The 14,957-nt window shown below is 43.9% G+C and overlaps 1 protein-coding gene across 1 annotated transcript in view; it reads right to left on the reverse strand.

Moving 5' to 3' along the window:
• Positions 1 to 14,957, reverse strand: part of LOC139059058 (uncharacterized) — a 445,650-nt gene that overhangs the window by 191,701 nt on the left and 238,992 nt on the right. The window contains exon 3 of the mRNA XM_070536898.1: positions 13,022 to 13,180. Coding sequence (XP_070392999.1) covers positions 13,022 to 13,180 — 159 coding nt within the window. The remainder of the gene's footprint in view (positions 1 to 13,021; positions 13,181 to 14,957) is intronic.

The following is a 14,957-nucleotide window of genomic DNA, read 5'->3' on the forward strand; positions in this document are numbered from 1 at the left end:
GCATATCGCGAAGACCGCGGAATCTAAGGAGTGCATGGATGTCAATTCTGAAACTTCATTGGTATAAAGTTCTAATAAACTTTTGATGTGAAAGGTGCAATTACATTTCCAAAGTTGGGCTTTAGATTTTCAGTTGCGGAACTTTGTGGGTTTAATGTTCTCATAAAGATTTGAAACCAAACTTTCATTGACTTTTCTAAAATCTTACATTGGAACATACACCGAGACAAGCCAAATCAACACACTAGCATACAAGTTGACATAGCACGCAGCAAGGTCCGATGAGACGAAACATTGTGGTAGTTCATTTGTGCCATCATGTCGAATTAAAAAAAAAATCTTTGCCTTTTTCACCTACGCCAAAGCATCCATGTCAAGACACTAAAGCCAGCCAAGGTTTTTACGTTCTTATTTATTTTTTATTTGATTTTTATTTGCGAGGACACATTGAGCCTCTTCAATTTTTTTTATTCTTGCTACCCTACCCGTGGGCTGCCAGAGCCAGCCAGAGCACATGCGTTTTTCTGGTGTTGCCTGGAACACCGCGCGGTGCACTTCGGTGTGCGTTCCGTTTTCTCTGGCCGAGTGGATTTTCACCTTCCAGAGTTTTGGACGCTTTCTGGCTAGCAGACTAGAAAAAGAAACAATAGTCGCTCGCCGCCATCACTGTGGGGACTCGATGGATTGCAACGCGTTCGCTTGAGCGCAACTTCTCCGGAAAGCCTTGTCTCACCGGTGTAGGATACTGAGAAGTGTGCGTATGGCTCTCGGTGGACGAATCATCTCACGTTTTCATCGATATTCCTAAGGTAGCCACATTAGGTGCACAAAATAGGCATTTGATTGTGGCCAATATACTTTCCTTTGCGTTTGTTCATTTCGGTGGCCCCGCCCCTCAAAAGGAAGAAAAAAATACATTGTTATGGTCACCGAATTGTCGCATGGTGAAAGTTCGACTTTGTTACTTCTTTTATGGAAAGTAATGGGCCATGGGATGCTTCAGTTGCCGGATACTCTTGTTATATTATTGCGACAGCAATTATATGGACACTGCAGGCGCATTCCTGCCGTCGCCGTCGCCCTCATGTTTCGTATAAAGTCCAAGGGTGATAACATCGTGACCGCGCGCCGCATGGTGTATGTGCGAGGGAAAGCGTGGGGGGGCGGGGGTTGGAATGGGTGAGCCGATGATGGTTACTCAGTCTTGTATGCGCAAAGGAAAAAAGCGGGGAGCAAGCGCGCCGCCTTCCGTCGCACGGGGGAAGTGGAAGCAAGGTGGGCGGGCCTTACGATTCTGTGATCTGTGAATCTGTTATTGCACAACATGTTTATTTGCCTTGTTTGACGCATTAAAACAGTGGCTTTTTCTTAGATACGTAGATATATTGGAGACTTCTACGTATATTTAAATATCTTGTTACGTGGTTTTGTGTATACGTGCAGTGAGATTTGTTTCCAGTGACACTTTTTTACCTTTTATCAAGCTGTATCTTCGCATTTGTATATTTTCGCATTTGTATGTATCAGAAATGGTGTCAAATGTCTTGGCTTCTTATGATATGACTAATAAAAATCGGACCCCTCGGTTAACATCCTTTCTTCTCCTTTATTACATAACCAGGGTTTCGAATCCGCCACATTGATGCCTTCAGGTAGCATGTGTGGGTTTATTGACCAGTTGCCTTCACCCAAAAAGATCACGTTCTCGTGACGCCTGCGGCAGAAACGACGTTCCACGTCCACCGCCAAGGCTTGAGTGGCGGCGCTGACTAACCCTTCCAGGTTTCTACTAGGACACATAAATACCCAAGAAAGTGGATGGGGAAACAGCGCCGCGGTAGCTCAAATGGTAGAGCATCACACGCGAAATGCGAAAGCTTCGGGTTCGGTTCCCAGCTGCGGCAAGTTGTTTTTTCACCCACTTTAATTTCGATTAATTTATCGTTTCTTTATTTCATTTATTAAACACAAGTAATTTCCCCTATGTTGTCCTTGGTGTCAGTGCTAGTTGGCTTCTTATGATATCCCATTTACAAAACTGACATGCAGGCGTGAGGATAAATGATCTTTAATGCTCTCATAAACTGGTTTGAACATGGTTGCGTGACGTAATGGACGCTCCAGAAGTTGAGCAGCATGGTGTTGTGAGGTTTTTGACAGCTGAAGGTGTTTCCTTAAAATAAATTAGTTGCCGTAGGGCTGCCGTATACGTTCAACATTGCATTTCATTGGTCACCGTGAAACGTTGGAGCAAACGGTTCAGAGAAAGCGTGAAAGTTGCAAAGACGATCCATGACCGGGCCAAAGTCACCGTACAATCACCCACAACACAATTGCAAAGGTTGATGAGCTGATTAGAAAAGAATGGAGGATAAGCTTCGATGAACTGGCAGATCATGCGAACATCAGCCACGCTTCTGTTCACACCACAATTAATGAACATGTCGGTTTCAAGCTCTTGTATGCGCAATGGGTCCCCAAGATTTTGAACCACCGCCAGAAGACGGAGAATCTTGGCACTGCCTTGACTCATGTGATCTGGTATGACAATGAGGGCGACGACTTCTTGTCTGCCATTTTGATCGGGGACGAACCATGGCGCCACTACTACGAGCCTGAAACACGACGGCAAAACTTACAGTGGAAACATTCGAATTCACCACCCCAAAGAAAGTGAAGGCCGTCATTTCAGCCGGAAAGATGTTGATGACTTTTTTTAGATCATCAGGGGCCATTACTGATAGAATTTGCCAAATATTTTGAGAGGGTATCAATTATTTCCGATATTGTGAAACGCCGGATCGGGTGCGTGTCGCAATCAAGAAAAAATGACGTATAAAATCGACGAATGGGATCATCTTGTTTCACGACAATGCCCGTCCCCACGTCGCTAATGTGGTTAATACAAAACTGGCAAAGTTCAACTGGGAAACGCTGCAACATCCGCCATACAGCTCAGACCTGTCGCCTTGCCGCTTCCACATTTTGGGGCAACTGAAAAAACAGCTCAAGGGAACCAGATTCGAGTCGGATGATTACGTGAAAGAGTCAGTTCCCTACTTTTTGAAGCAGCAACCCAAGGAATTTTACGAGACGAGAATCACGCGACTCGTTAGTGAATAGGACAAATGTCTAATTGTTCATGGAGACTAATTTTAAATAAAGTACCCCGTTTGTCAGTTGTTCGCATTGTCTCACTTTGATTTGACTGGCCCTCGTATATTTTACAAAACTCCTGCTTTTTATACGTGCTCTCTGTTGCGACTATAATTTAGGTGCAATTACTCGCGATACACGACCGGTGACACCTGCTCCTGCGTAATATATTGCAGGAAATGACAGCGTCATTGAGATATTTCATTGGCCATTGAATATGTACAAGAATGTAAACAAGGTTCTTGAATGACAAAGCTTCATTACCATATTTCTCGTCAACTTGTTCATTTCATGGCCTTTAAATTTTTCATATCAGCGGCATGCACTGCTTTGCTGGTTTCGAAGTGATATAGTTCTAAAATTCGTGTGATATTTTCTGTACTTATTAAATAGAGAAAAGAATATGGAAGCAATAATATCAGTTATTTAGGGCACAATTTTTGGCACATACGAGTATATTCTTTTATGAAAAAATACACATTTTACTTGTTTTGACAGTACGTAGCGTTCAAGCAATCGTTTGCAGCATCTTTGGCTATGACGATGCAGTATGTATTTGATCCCTCGACAAAATGTTTCAAATCTTTAGCTTAGCAAATCAAAGGTTTAGCTCGGGCCCAACTCCGACGCGGCCTATTAAAGTTCATGTAAAACGGAGAAACGCTTTTCTGAGATAACCCGTGGATCTCTTTTAGTAAAATTTGTTGCATTTGAGAGAGAAAGTTAAATTCAAGTGTCTGTTGGAAACGGAATTACGATTCAGGGTCTGAATGTTGTTTAAATTATCTTGAAAAACTTGAAATTTCGAAAAATGTAGTAGCACGACGTTTACAATTTAATAGCTCTGCATCAAGAACAGCCATTGCGGTTCTGTAAACGGCAAATTTGGTATGTCAATTGGTATCTTACGTGAATCGGTTACGTTGTGTTCAAGGGTTCTGCAAAAGCCATATTTCCATAATCCTACATTTCTTTTAGAATCGTGTATAGCAAGAGAATTTTGTCCGCTGTAGATATACTATGAAGTGCTGTTCACAGAATTTTGATATATTTTGTTTGTTGAGTTAGAGAGTTTTAAACTTGATAATTTAATTTTCTGAAAATTTGCGATTCATGCGAATTCTTAATAAAGAATTGACAGCCTAAATAAAAAATTCAAAACCAACCATTACTAGAATTTAAGTTTTTCTGTCAAATGCGACAAACCTCGTGAAATATGGTGCAGTGGTTGCCAAGAAAACGAATTCTCCTTGTACATGTATTTAGATACGACACCCGAGCTAAAGATTCTTCTTAAGGAGGAGACCGAGCTAGAACGTGACCACCCCCCCCCCCCCCGAACGAAATTTCTGGATACGCCACTGGTTGACAGTGAACATAATTTACCGAGAATTATGCCGGGCCGTCGTTGATGCCCTAGAAAGCCAGTGGATCAAGATGATGGCAGCAAATGAAATGGCAGACCATATAAGGGAGTTTTGTGCTGTCACTGGCTTCCCCAGGCAGTTGAAGCACTAGATGGCTGCCATTTTCCTGTCTGTCCACGAAAGGAAAACGCCACCGATTACTGCAACTAAGATGGCTGGCAAGTGAACTAACTACAATGTGCGGTATCGGAATGCGCAGATGCAAAACTGTAATTAGTGAAAGTGTGAACTGAGTCGCTCACTGGATAAAAATTGTCATAAAAATCTCGCCAGTCTGGTTTTAGTTTGTTAATATGCAATCAATGTATTTCCCCCAGCGTACTCATCTATAAATTCATCATGTCGCATTCGAGCACCTAATTCAGGAACGCTTTGTTCTCGTATCATGACCGCAGCACACATACTGCTTATCGTTATGTTACACAAGTATGTGTATTATTGATACTGCTCTCTTCAGCTTCATAACTCGATGCAGTCAAGTTTGTGTTGTGGAGTTGGTCTTGACCACGACTTGTATATACCTGCCGGTACAGTGGGATCCTGCTGGCTCTGGTGGACCACAAGTACCGGTTCCATTTTATCAACGTTGGCTCCTCAGGCAGGAGCCATGACGCACGTGTGTTTACTAATTCCATCTTGTCAAGAGCGATTCGGCGATCAGCATTTCAGAGCCCAGCCATTCGTGTTGGGACTTCTGTAGTGTCTCCATTGGTATTGTGAGAACAAGCTCTTCCACTGACACCCAACCTCACGAAACCTTTCCCCGGTTAGGTGAACCAGGGAAAGCACCTTTAAGTACCCCACCAGAGAGCACTTTCAATTATTAACTCTATAAAAAGCGAATTGTCGAGAATGCTTTTGTAGGACTCAAGGCACGCTTCGTATTTGTGATGAAGCGCATGGAATGTGACATAAGCAACATGCCCATGTCACAAGAGCATGCTGTGTGTGAAACATGTGCGAATATTTCAACGATTTCGTATCACAACAGTCGCTGAACGAAGCAGAACTACAGGACAAATTGTACCAGCAACCACGTCACGCTGCAGGCATGCAAGTTGGATTTAAGAAAGAAATGCACTTGTGCAGTATTTAAAGCTGCAAGGAAGCCACTAGATGCAAAGTGTTGAATAAGTACGAACAAATTTTCGGTTTTTCTTTATTTTCTCATGACTGCATCCTCAAGCTTCAGCAGCTTTTCCAGGATGTTCATTTGCTCTGAGGACATTCTCATGAGCTGTAGATCCTTCAAGAGCTACAATGACTCTCTCGTTTTGCTCCAGAAGAGCATTTTATTATTTCTCTTGCGCAGGTAGTCTCTTGCACTTTGTCGTCCTTCTCGGGGGCGCAGTGCTGCTCGGGCCGAGCCTAGGTGAGGGTGGATCTGCAGATCGTCGCCACACTCCACCGTCAACGTGCTGGCGCTGAAAGGCTCACTGGATGTGCCAAGCTCTATTGAATAAGCTATCTGGAAAGCATATCAAAAGCGAAATTGTTCATTTATTACCCCAGAAGCATGGAAATTCAGTTATTTAGTACAACATTCACACTTGCAGAGAAATAGTAATCAGGCTTGCACACCTGCGGTTTGTGGCACTTGCACAAAGTAAAAGCTAGAAAAGTAACGAATAAATCAATAAAAGCATGCTAAAATAGCGAAACGGCTTCACACACCTGCTTACACCGCATGGAACACAAAATTAGTGAAATTGGTGATGCCTGGCTGTGCTTTGGGTGCGGACTAAGTTGACACCACCAGCGCTGTACTGTATTTACTTTTCTGGAGGTTACAATTGATGTCCCTATGAAAAAGTAAACAAAAGTCGGGAGAGGATTTCGTAAACAATAGTCGGGAGAGGAAGTCGGGAGATGCCACTTACCTGTATCGCTGTGCCAAGTTGTCTACTTTTGCCTGGACTTGCTTCTTGCTTTTAATATTGCCGCTTTCGCGAAGCGCGTAAACATTTCCTGCGTAGACTTTGGTCATGTGCTTTTCACCTCTGAGTAGGTGCAGGTAATCCTCCGAAAGATGAATAAAAGTCCATGTTTCCCTTTTACTCCACACTGCTTTTGGTTGTAGAGGCGGCGTCGCTGAAACTTGCTGTGTCGCGCGCTCGATGTCTCGTGCGGAAAGCTCAAATGCAGGCACCTACAAAGAGTGCCTAGCACGACAATAGGCCTATAGCGGCCTATACGTCGAAAGTATAGTTCAGCAGCAAACACAAATGCTGCTGAATTGTACTTGAACGTTTATTTAATTCAATAGAACTGTTTTAAAAACACTCGGGGATTATTTTTAATATAAATTATAATGGGCACGAGTACTCCCTTCGGCCGCTGAGAGAGATCGCCGATCTCCATTGAGCGAAAGCTCTCTTAGAAGAAGGGCGACCATGTGACACTGCGTGCATCTCCCTCGAGATGAAGACGACGGAGTTAAAAGGAGTTTGCGCGTGCCTGTGTGACAGGGGTATAGAAGATACAGCAACACCTTTGTCTTTTAATTTCTCTAACGGAGATTACGAGAGTCTTTACCACAACCTTCATAATACGTACGGGTCTTCAGTAGTAGAACTAAGAGATTTCGGTAACCAAGTCAGGGCATTCACGAATATGGTTCACGATGGAATGAAGAACTTTATACTCCCTAAAAGGCGCTAAACGCTCGAAATTTCCCCACTGGTTGTCTGTTGAACTGAAACCAGCTTTAAAGCTTAAAGACTGTGCTCACAGGAATCTGGCACTGGCATATAGATTTTAAAATGTACATGGCTCTCTCTACACAGTTTTACAAGCGTGATCATTCCATCTATATAACATATGTGGAAGCTCGTAATTCTAAGAATTGAAAATCTTTCTGGAGACACGCTCGTGAAGAGTCATCCAACAATACGAAACAAGTTACCTCTCTATTTAGCGGCGACAGTCAACGTGTTCCAGATGTCGCGGGCGCCTTCGCCCTACGCAGCGGGTCTGTCTACGGGGAATAGTGCAGTGATGGAGTTAGTGAACTTTCCAATGATCCTTCCCTGAACTCAAGTCTATTCGTCTCAGAGGAATTTGATTTTAAGAGCATCAAACGCTTAAAACCGTCTTTTTCGTGTGCTCCTGATGACATTTCACCTGCTTTGATTAAGGTGTACGGTGCCTTGCTTGTTCCAGTGCTTGCTTGTATTTCTTATTCTGTTTTAAAAACGAACACATTATTAAAGGCTTGGGAAACCTCGCGAGTCGGTCTCGTCTTTTGTCAGGGGTAATAACTGCTGTGAGTAACTATAGGCCTATATATCTTGTATGCGCAGCTTCTGAATTATCTGAGTAAACTTTGTACTCGTTAATTACATCTTCTATTAAAATATTATAATTCCTCAGCAGCGAAAACAAATACAAAAACAAAACAGAAAAATCTGAAACAGGGCAAACATGCAACAAACACAATAAAGAGCGAGAATAGAAGCATGGAAGAAAACAAATATACTCCTCAACTTAAACGCAAGACCGTAGAGATTATTGAGGACAACGGGAGCAAAACCAAGCAAACTAAACTGATGGCATAATAAAGATATGTCTGGAAGAATTTGAACCCAGACTTGAGGAAAAGATAGAAGCGTGCATGAACCAGATGGAAGAATCGATTAAGGTGGCCATGGTCAGCTTAGTCGCGCAACAACTGCAACCCATACAGCAACAGCTTGAGAATATAAACACAAGAATAATGAGGTTAGAAGAAAGAATGGACGTTGTAGCCCCTGCAGAGGAAATAGAAACAGTACAGGCAACTCCCAAGTCTCGCTTACTGCTCAAGCCGTCAATACTAGACCTTACAGCACCTAAAATCATGGCATAATCATGGCCAGGCAAAGAAAATAAATATACCATGTTCCAAGGAAATTGCAGAAGTTACGGAAATAAAAAGGCGGATCTGTACCAATACCTTAAAACCGAAGACAAGCGAGATGCAATAATTCTACAAGAAACGAGTGGTCTAGCCAAACTATCACATTACCAACCCATAGGCAATACCGTAGGAAAAACCAAGGCCCTTACCACTCTAGTGAGGAGAGACTATACGGTTCTGCAACATGATACACGAGTCACAGACATAGACAACATACTAAGTGAAATTATACCATCAAGGAAGACAAATAATAGTATATTTATTCAAGACGTATTCAACAGTCCAAAGAGAAACATATTACCAATACTATTCAAATGCACGCTCAACATAGCAGGTGGCCAGAAGGTGATAATAGGAAGAGACTTTAACGCCGTCCGCACAACGTGGGGGTACAAGTACATCGCCCCCAAAGGCAAAATCTTTGGCTCGATTACCAACAGGAACGTCTAACCCTCTTCACGGACCCAGCAACGCCCACAAGGCAAAGCAACAACGCCTGTGACAACTCCACACCAGACCTCACCTTTGCTAACAATATACGATCAATAAGATGGCTAAATACAGAGGAAGACGTTGGGAGCGACTACTCCATAATCGAAATCCAGCTCAACGGAGGCCCCGATAAACGCTGGGGTAAACAGCTCAAATTAGTTCATTGGGTGAACATGAAGAATATAAGGGAAGAGAGGCACATAGAAACTATTACAGATATTAATCAGTGGACAGCCAACCTAAAGGAAGACATCTCTAAGCCAACTCAGGCAATCCCGCAAGAGGCTCAGTTAAAAGCGCTAGACGGCAGGCTCTCGCACATGTGGGAGGCCAAACAAGGGCTGCAGAAACGATGGAAAATGAAAAATAAGGAGTTAAGGAAGAAGATAGCCTTACTAAACAAAGAATCGAACAATATGCACAACAACTCCAAAGGCGAAATAAGAGGAAGTGTGTACGGATATGGATGAGCAACGGAGCACGTGCAAGACGTGGAAGTCGCTCAAATATCTCCTTAACCCAGAGGAAACCAATACGGTGCACAGACATAACATACACAATATATTATGCTCATATAATGGAACAGAGCAAGAATTCTTGACAGAAGTCGAACTCAAATACACATCACAGGCATCGCCATGTATCATCCCGAATACTAGAGAGAACAGAACTCCGACTTCGATGAAGGGTTTAGTGAAGCAGAAATAACAGCAGTCCTACACAGCCTCACGTATCCAGCTTTTCTGGACATAATGCTTTTGTTCGCGTGAGGGCCACATCGTGGCGTAGTGACTTTAGCTTTTCAAACTTCCCATGGAGACGTGGTGGCGACGTCAGAAATACGAGGATAATACATATAAAAGCTATCCCTGCACACTGAACTTCACCGCAAAGCTAGCCCTACCGGTTATCAGTGTTCTTGATAGAGCGTAGCCGCTCGTCGGCTGGAAATGTCTTATCATGAGAACCTTTAGTGGGGCGGGCAATGATTCATTCGGGCTTTTGAGAGGCTTCCCGAAAAGCAGCCGCGGTTTTTTTTCTTTTATGCTACGAAGTAAATGGGCTAGGGTAATCATCAGAAGCACTCCGCGGAAGCTTTTTCTTCAGTCGGCAAACATTCTTAGCGTCCGAACCTCGCACAACGTCTACGAGAGACGCCGTCGTGGACTGCTTTTGATTTTGACCTATTGGTTTCGTTCAAGTGCCCCCCATTCTTTCCCTAGCGGCTTTGCTATTCGCACTCTTGGGCTGCCGCAGCAGCTGCAAATCGAGATGTGCTTAACTACTGAGACGGATACATGGATAAGTTAGTTTTCCAACTTGGGGCAAAAGCCACGAGATAGGAATTGTACAGACCGTCTCTGTATCGTCATCCGTTAGCATGCTATGGCCGAAGTTGCTCATTATATCACGTCCCATTTACTGGCCACTGGGTCATGTACACCTCTGGGCATGAGATATACTGTACTTGCAATTGTCAAAGTACTGACCTGCCACGGCTATCGACATGCGTGAAAAAAGACCGCTATTTACTGTTATTGTGCAGTAATATACGCGGTATTTGTCTGTTCTCCGTATTGTCTACCATGATGCCGTTCAGCCTTTATAATATAGCGGCAATGTGGAATAGCAAATATCGAACGACAAAATGGCCACCCGCATACGCAAAGGCCTTGCGCATAACTCCTCACGCTTACTTGTGTTCAAGGGTTGTGTGACTCTCTAGGACATCCTCAAAGAATGATGGCAGTTTGAGGAAGGTTACAGTTGGTTACATGAGATAATTTGTTCACAGCCTCATTGCGTGCGAATTGGTACCAGCCGCCGAAGGATGACACCGTAGAGCGCATTGTATCTAATGTGATGGAGTCTGCGTCCCTAATTTATGACCCGACTCCCCCTGTAACGACTGACGACCAGGCATCTCGCTTATATGTGCTGCCGCCCGACAGTTCGCGGGCGCTGGCGTTGGCCACAGGACCTACTGGACGTCTCTTCAACACTTGCCGAGAATTCACACCTTATTTCGCACCATCAGGTATCAGCTGAACTAATCCTACAGACAATTTATTTGTCTCGAAATATGGTCACCTTGTCAACGTTATGTTTTTTATATGAATTGTCTTTTATAGTTAAGTGTGGGCTGTCCAGACATTTTCAGCGGTTTGACCTTTTCCAAGATGCCCATATTTTAATTCGTAAGCATTCTTTGGTGAGTACCCCAGCAAAATATATCACGCAAAATGTTTAATGTCTTGAATCTGCACAAAAATGTGTAATTTACGAAGTTAAGACATTTAAATGTTATAATAGTATGAATACAGATGATTGGGTAGCATAATAAGCGATAAGGAACAATTGAAACAAAAAGAATTGAACAGAGAGAAACCTCTAAGATAAGATTTATGCATATCCTTAGGCATACACACGCTCCATAGAAAATGCAAGGGAAAGCTTATAGTAGGGATGGGTCTACTAAATTTTGTAACTGGGCCAACATAAATTTGTGGGTAGAGCAACTGAAATGTCGAGGTGTGTCAACGGAAATTTGGGGTTGAGCCAACTTAAAATTTGTGCGTGAGCCAACTTAAGTTTGGGAATGGACCAACTTAAAATTTGGGAGTCAGCTAAATGAAGTTTGGGGACATGCTTATGCATACTTAGATAACTTCAGTGAAGTTGTTGCATACTTTTTGTCCACCTCTGTTCATGTTTTGGGGGATTTTCGAAAGAAGTCGTAACCATATCGCGCCACCTTACCATGCTGCTCAAAAAGACGTTTTATTTACATGAGGCCTTCTGCAAGCTTCTTCCCTCTTCCAGTTCATCAACTTCCTTAATTCACATCAATTGTAGCCCATACCACAGAAGTCCGCAATGATACAGCGACCATGGAATTGAAGCCGTTTAAATAATCTTTACTGTGGAAACGGCAGCGTCTTTTTCGCACTTGGAATGAAACTATTCCATTAAGGAGCGCGATTCTTAAGCAAATACGTAGATTCACATATTAAAAAAATTTTATTTCTTGGCGTACATTCGCATGTCGTCATGGTGTGATGACGTCCTTTGCGGGATTTCATCAATGTGAGAGCGTACTTGGCCGACTGGGCCACTAGGTTTTCTTCCTTCAGGAGAAACCTTTTCATTTTTTCCAAGACGCCAACGGTCTATCTCGTTTACAACCGACATACAAGACTGTTTTTTCAGCCTGTTCATTATTTGCGCCCTCTACAGCTGTACTGTGAAGGTGTTCCTTTTTACTGTACTGCACTATTAAGTGAGTCTGTCTTCGAAGTCTATTAGTTTAATAATGTCGTATTCTTGCTATCATTGTCGCACGTAATGTACAGAGAATACTCGGGCACCCTCGGATGAAATGCTTTAACTTCTTTCTTGAGCACGCCCACCATTGTGATGCAAATAAGCCCAACTTGAACTCATTTTCTCCAAACTAAAGGCTGAATTAATCGCTTACGTCATCCTGAACGAGGTCAATAAGGGCCGTAGTACTCAATATTCTGATGCCTCCATTCGCAAGCTTGTTGCTTTTTTTTCAGGATGTCACGTTGCACCGTAGAAACATCCCCCTGATGTATGTGATCTGTTGTTATTCTCGAGCACACAATACACACAGTCATGCGCACATCCATCATACCCTGGCGGCAGGCCATCATGGCGAGCCACACAAGTACGACTACGCTGATTTATTTGGATTGGCATATACTATTTTGTGCGTCGTTACGTTGCCACATATTAACACTGCCAGAGCTTGGAAATCCATTCATCTAACCTGACTGCCTTCTTCAGTCTTGATATATCATGCGAGTTCTTTCATTAATCCAATTTAAACTCACTCGGCCTTTCCCTATGTTTACTTTCGCAAAGTTTCTGTATATTGCTGTGGTTACCAAACACGCCCGACGGTAAGCTACCATTCAAGCCTTCCTGGCCACCTGAGCAACTGATGTCACAGGCTTTCTCCAACACGGCGTGGATGTTCAATACGGCGATTACTTTTTGCGGGCTTAGCTCACCGCTTTCTCACCAATGCCATCGCTGACTGGTATTTCACACAGTGGCAGCTCTTGTAACCCGAGTAGTAGGCTTCCTGCTGCTGTTTTTGCCTCGGTCGGCAAATCGCTCGAGCCGTTCCGTCGATGAACGCCCAGCACTTGTGAAGAGGTGCTCCTTTCCTTTTCACAGCCTGCAGCGGAAAACAATATAACGGGATTGTCACTTCAATTTATTTTACCTACTTACACAACCAAGCTACACCTTTCTAACAAGTTCCTTGACCAACCATGTGATAATGTAGTTCAAAATTACTTTTAAAGAACATTCAAAGCTATGATGGACACCGTCGCCTTTTTCAATAATTAAGAATAAACGAACTGGCGCTTTCGGTAGTGATTGTGTGTTTCTCTCTAATCGTGAGAGGAGACGCCTTCTTTTAGAAGAATAACGAAGCGGACACGTTAGTACTCGTTGACATTCAATATCTAGCGCTAAACTGACAGTGGGACAAAAGAGAAACGCAAAAAGACCAACCAAGCGTTGACAGTTCACCACAGTGTTTTTCTAAGGATCATGTTGTTAGGTCGATATTGCAGTGATTTTCCTCACATGATATGTGAGACAATCAAACTGCGCCTTATGACTCGAGACCAAATTAGCAGCGTGCTATGCTCGGGAACGGTAGTGCGCGAATAAAGCGAAAAAGCGGACACACATCTGCAAGGGCACCGAGGTAGCGGCGAGGTAACCAGCTGTGGTTGCTGCAGTTCTCCAGCAACTGGCCAAGTTAATGATAATGTGCTGAAACTTTTCTTACGCCACAGACGACATCACGGAGCAGCGCAGGCCAAAAGTTTTCTCCAAGTCACACCATGTGTTCGGGTACGCGAGCCACTGAACAGCAAGGCACAGAGCGGTGTGCCCCGGAGCAGTAACGTTCTGTGCGCTGACCACTGGTTCTGGCTCTAAAAGAGCACTTGAAAGTTCACCGAAATCTTCTTTCTTGAAACGAAATTGTACGTAGCTTACACTACGTAGCGTCAATCGGCTTAACGTCGAGGAGTCCGCATCATGAACGGTACCGCAACAGTTCCGTCTCCCTTATGCGCCTCAGCTGGTGCTCGAGGTCGTCCAAGGAGTCGTTGCATGCGACGTCATCGTTCCTCGTTGCTTAACATAACGTCGTCTATTTCTCCCCATGACAAAACCGACAGCAGGTGACGGTCCCAGAGAACACTTGATTGCATGGCAATGCTCAAAATGCGTCACTCTGCGAGATTCTTGCGGCAGGTAGCCTGGCTTTACTTGCCTGTGGTTTGACTTCTTGGTGGCTGATACCGCCTACACAGTTTCAGAAGCTAGCATATGACGTCGCTGAGTAGCAGAATGCCAGATCCTGCGCGTGCAAGTCAGCAATCCCCTTCTCAACTTTTGCGTCTGGCCAAGTATTGCCGTTTCAAGCGTGCGCGCTACGCTACGTACGCACGACCTCATGCGCTGCGTAAGTGGGTGGTTGTGGATGCCCAACTTAAACTGCCAAATAACAGCCTTGCCCCTCTTCGCTCGCAGTTCCCATACAAGCTGGGTGGGGAGGATAGAGAAAAGATGACGTGAGCACAGGACAGAGGTTGCGGGCAAACGGGATACATTTAGGTTCAAGGCATGCTACGGTACGTTTCTGCAACTTCTGAAAAATAACCACCGTACAAATTTGTCAAGTGGACAGTTAATTTAGGGCGTACAGAAACAGAGCCCCAGTAAAGCGTCCCCTAGGGACTAAGCGAGACTGCGGAAGCGGTCTCACGTCAAATCAACGCGTCTGTGCCCGCCACGATAGCTTTGCGGCTGTGGCGTTGCTAGATGTGTGTAGGATCAGGAACGTGGCAGGTGCATTTCGACGGGGGTGAAATGAAAAAAACGTTCCTCGAATTAGATTTGGAGACACCTTAAAGAATATCATGGCGTCA

Source organism: Dermacentor albipictus, chromosome 1, assembly GCF_038994185.2.
Source record: "Dermacentor albipictus isolate Rhodes 1998 colony chromosome 1, USDA_Dalb.pri_finalv2, whole genome shotgun sequence".
Taxonomy (NCBI): Eukaryota; Metazoa; Arthropoda; class Arachnida; order Ixodida; family Ixodidae; genus Dermacentor; species Dermacentor albipictus.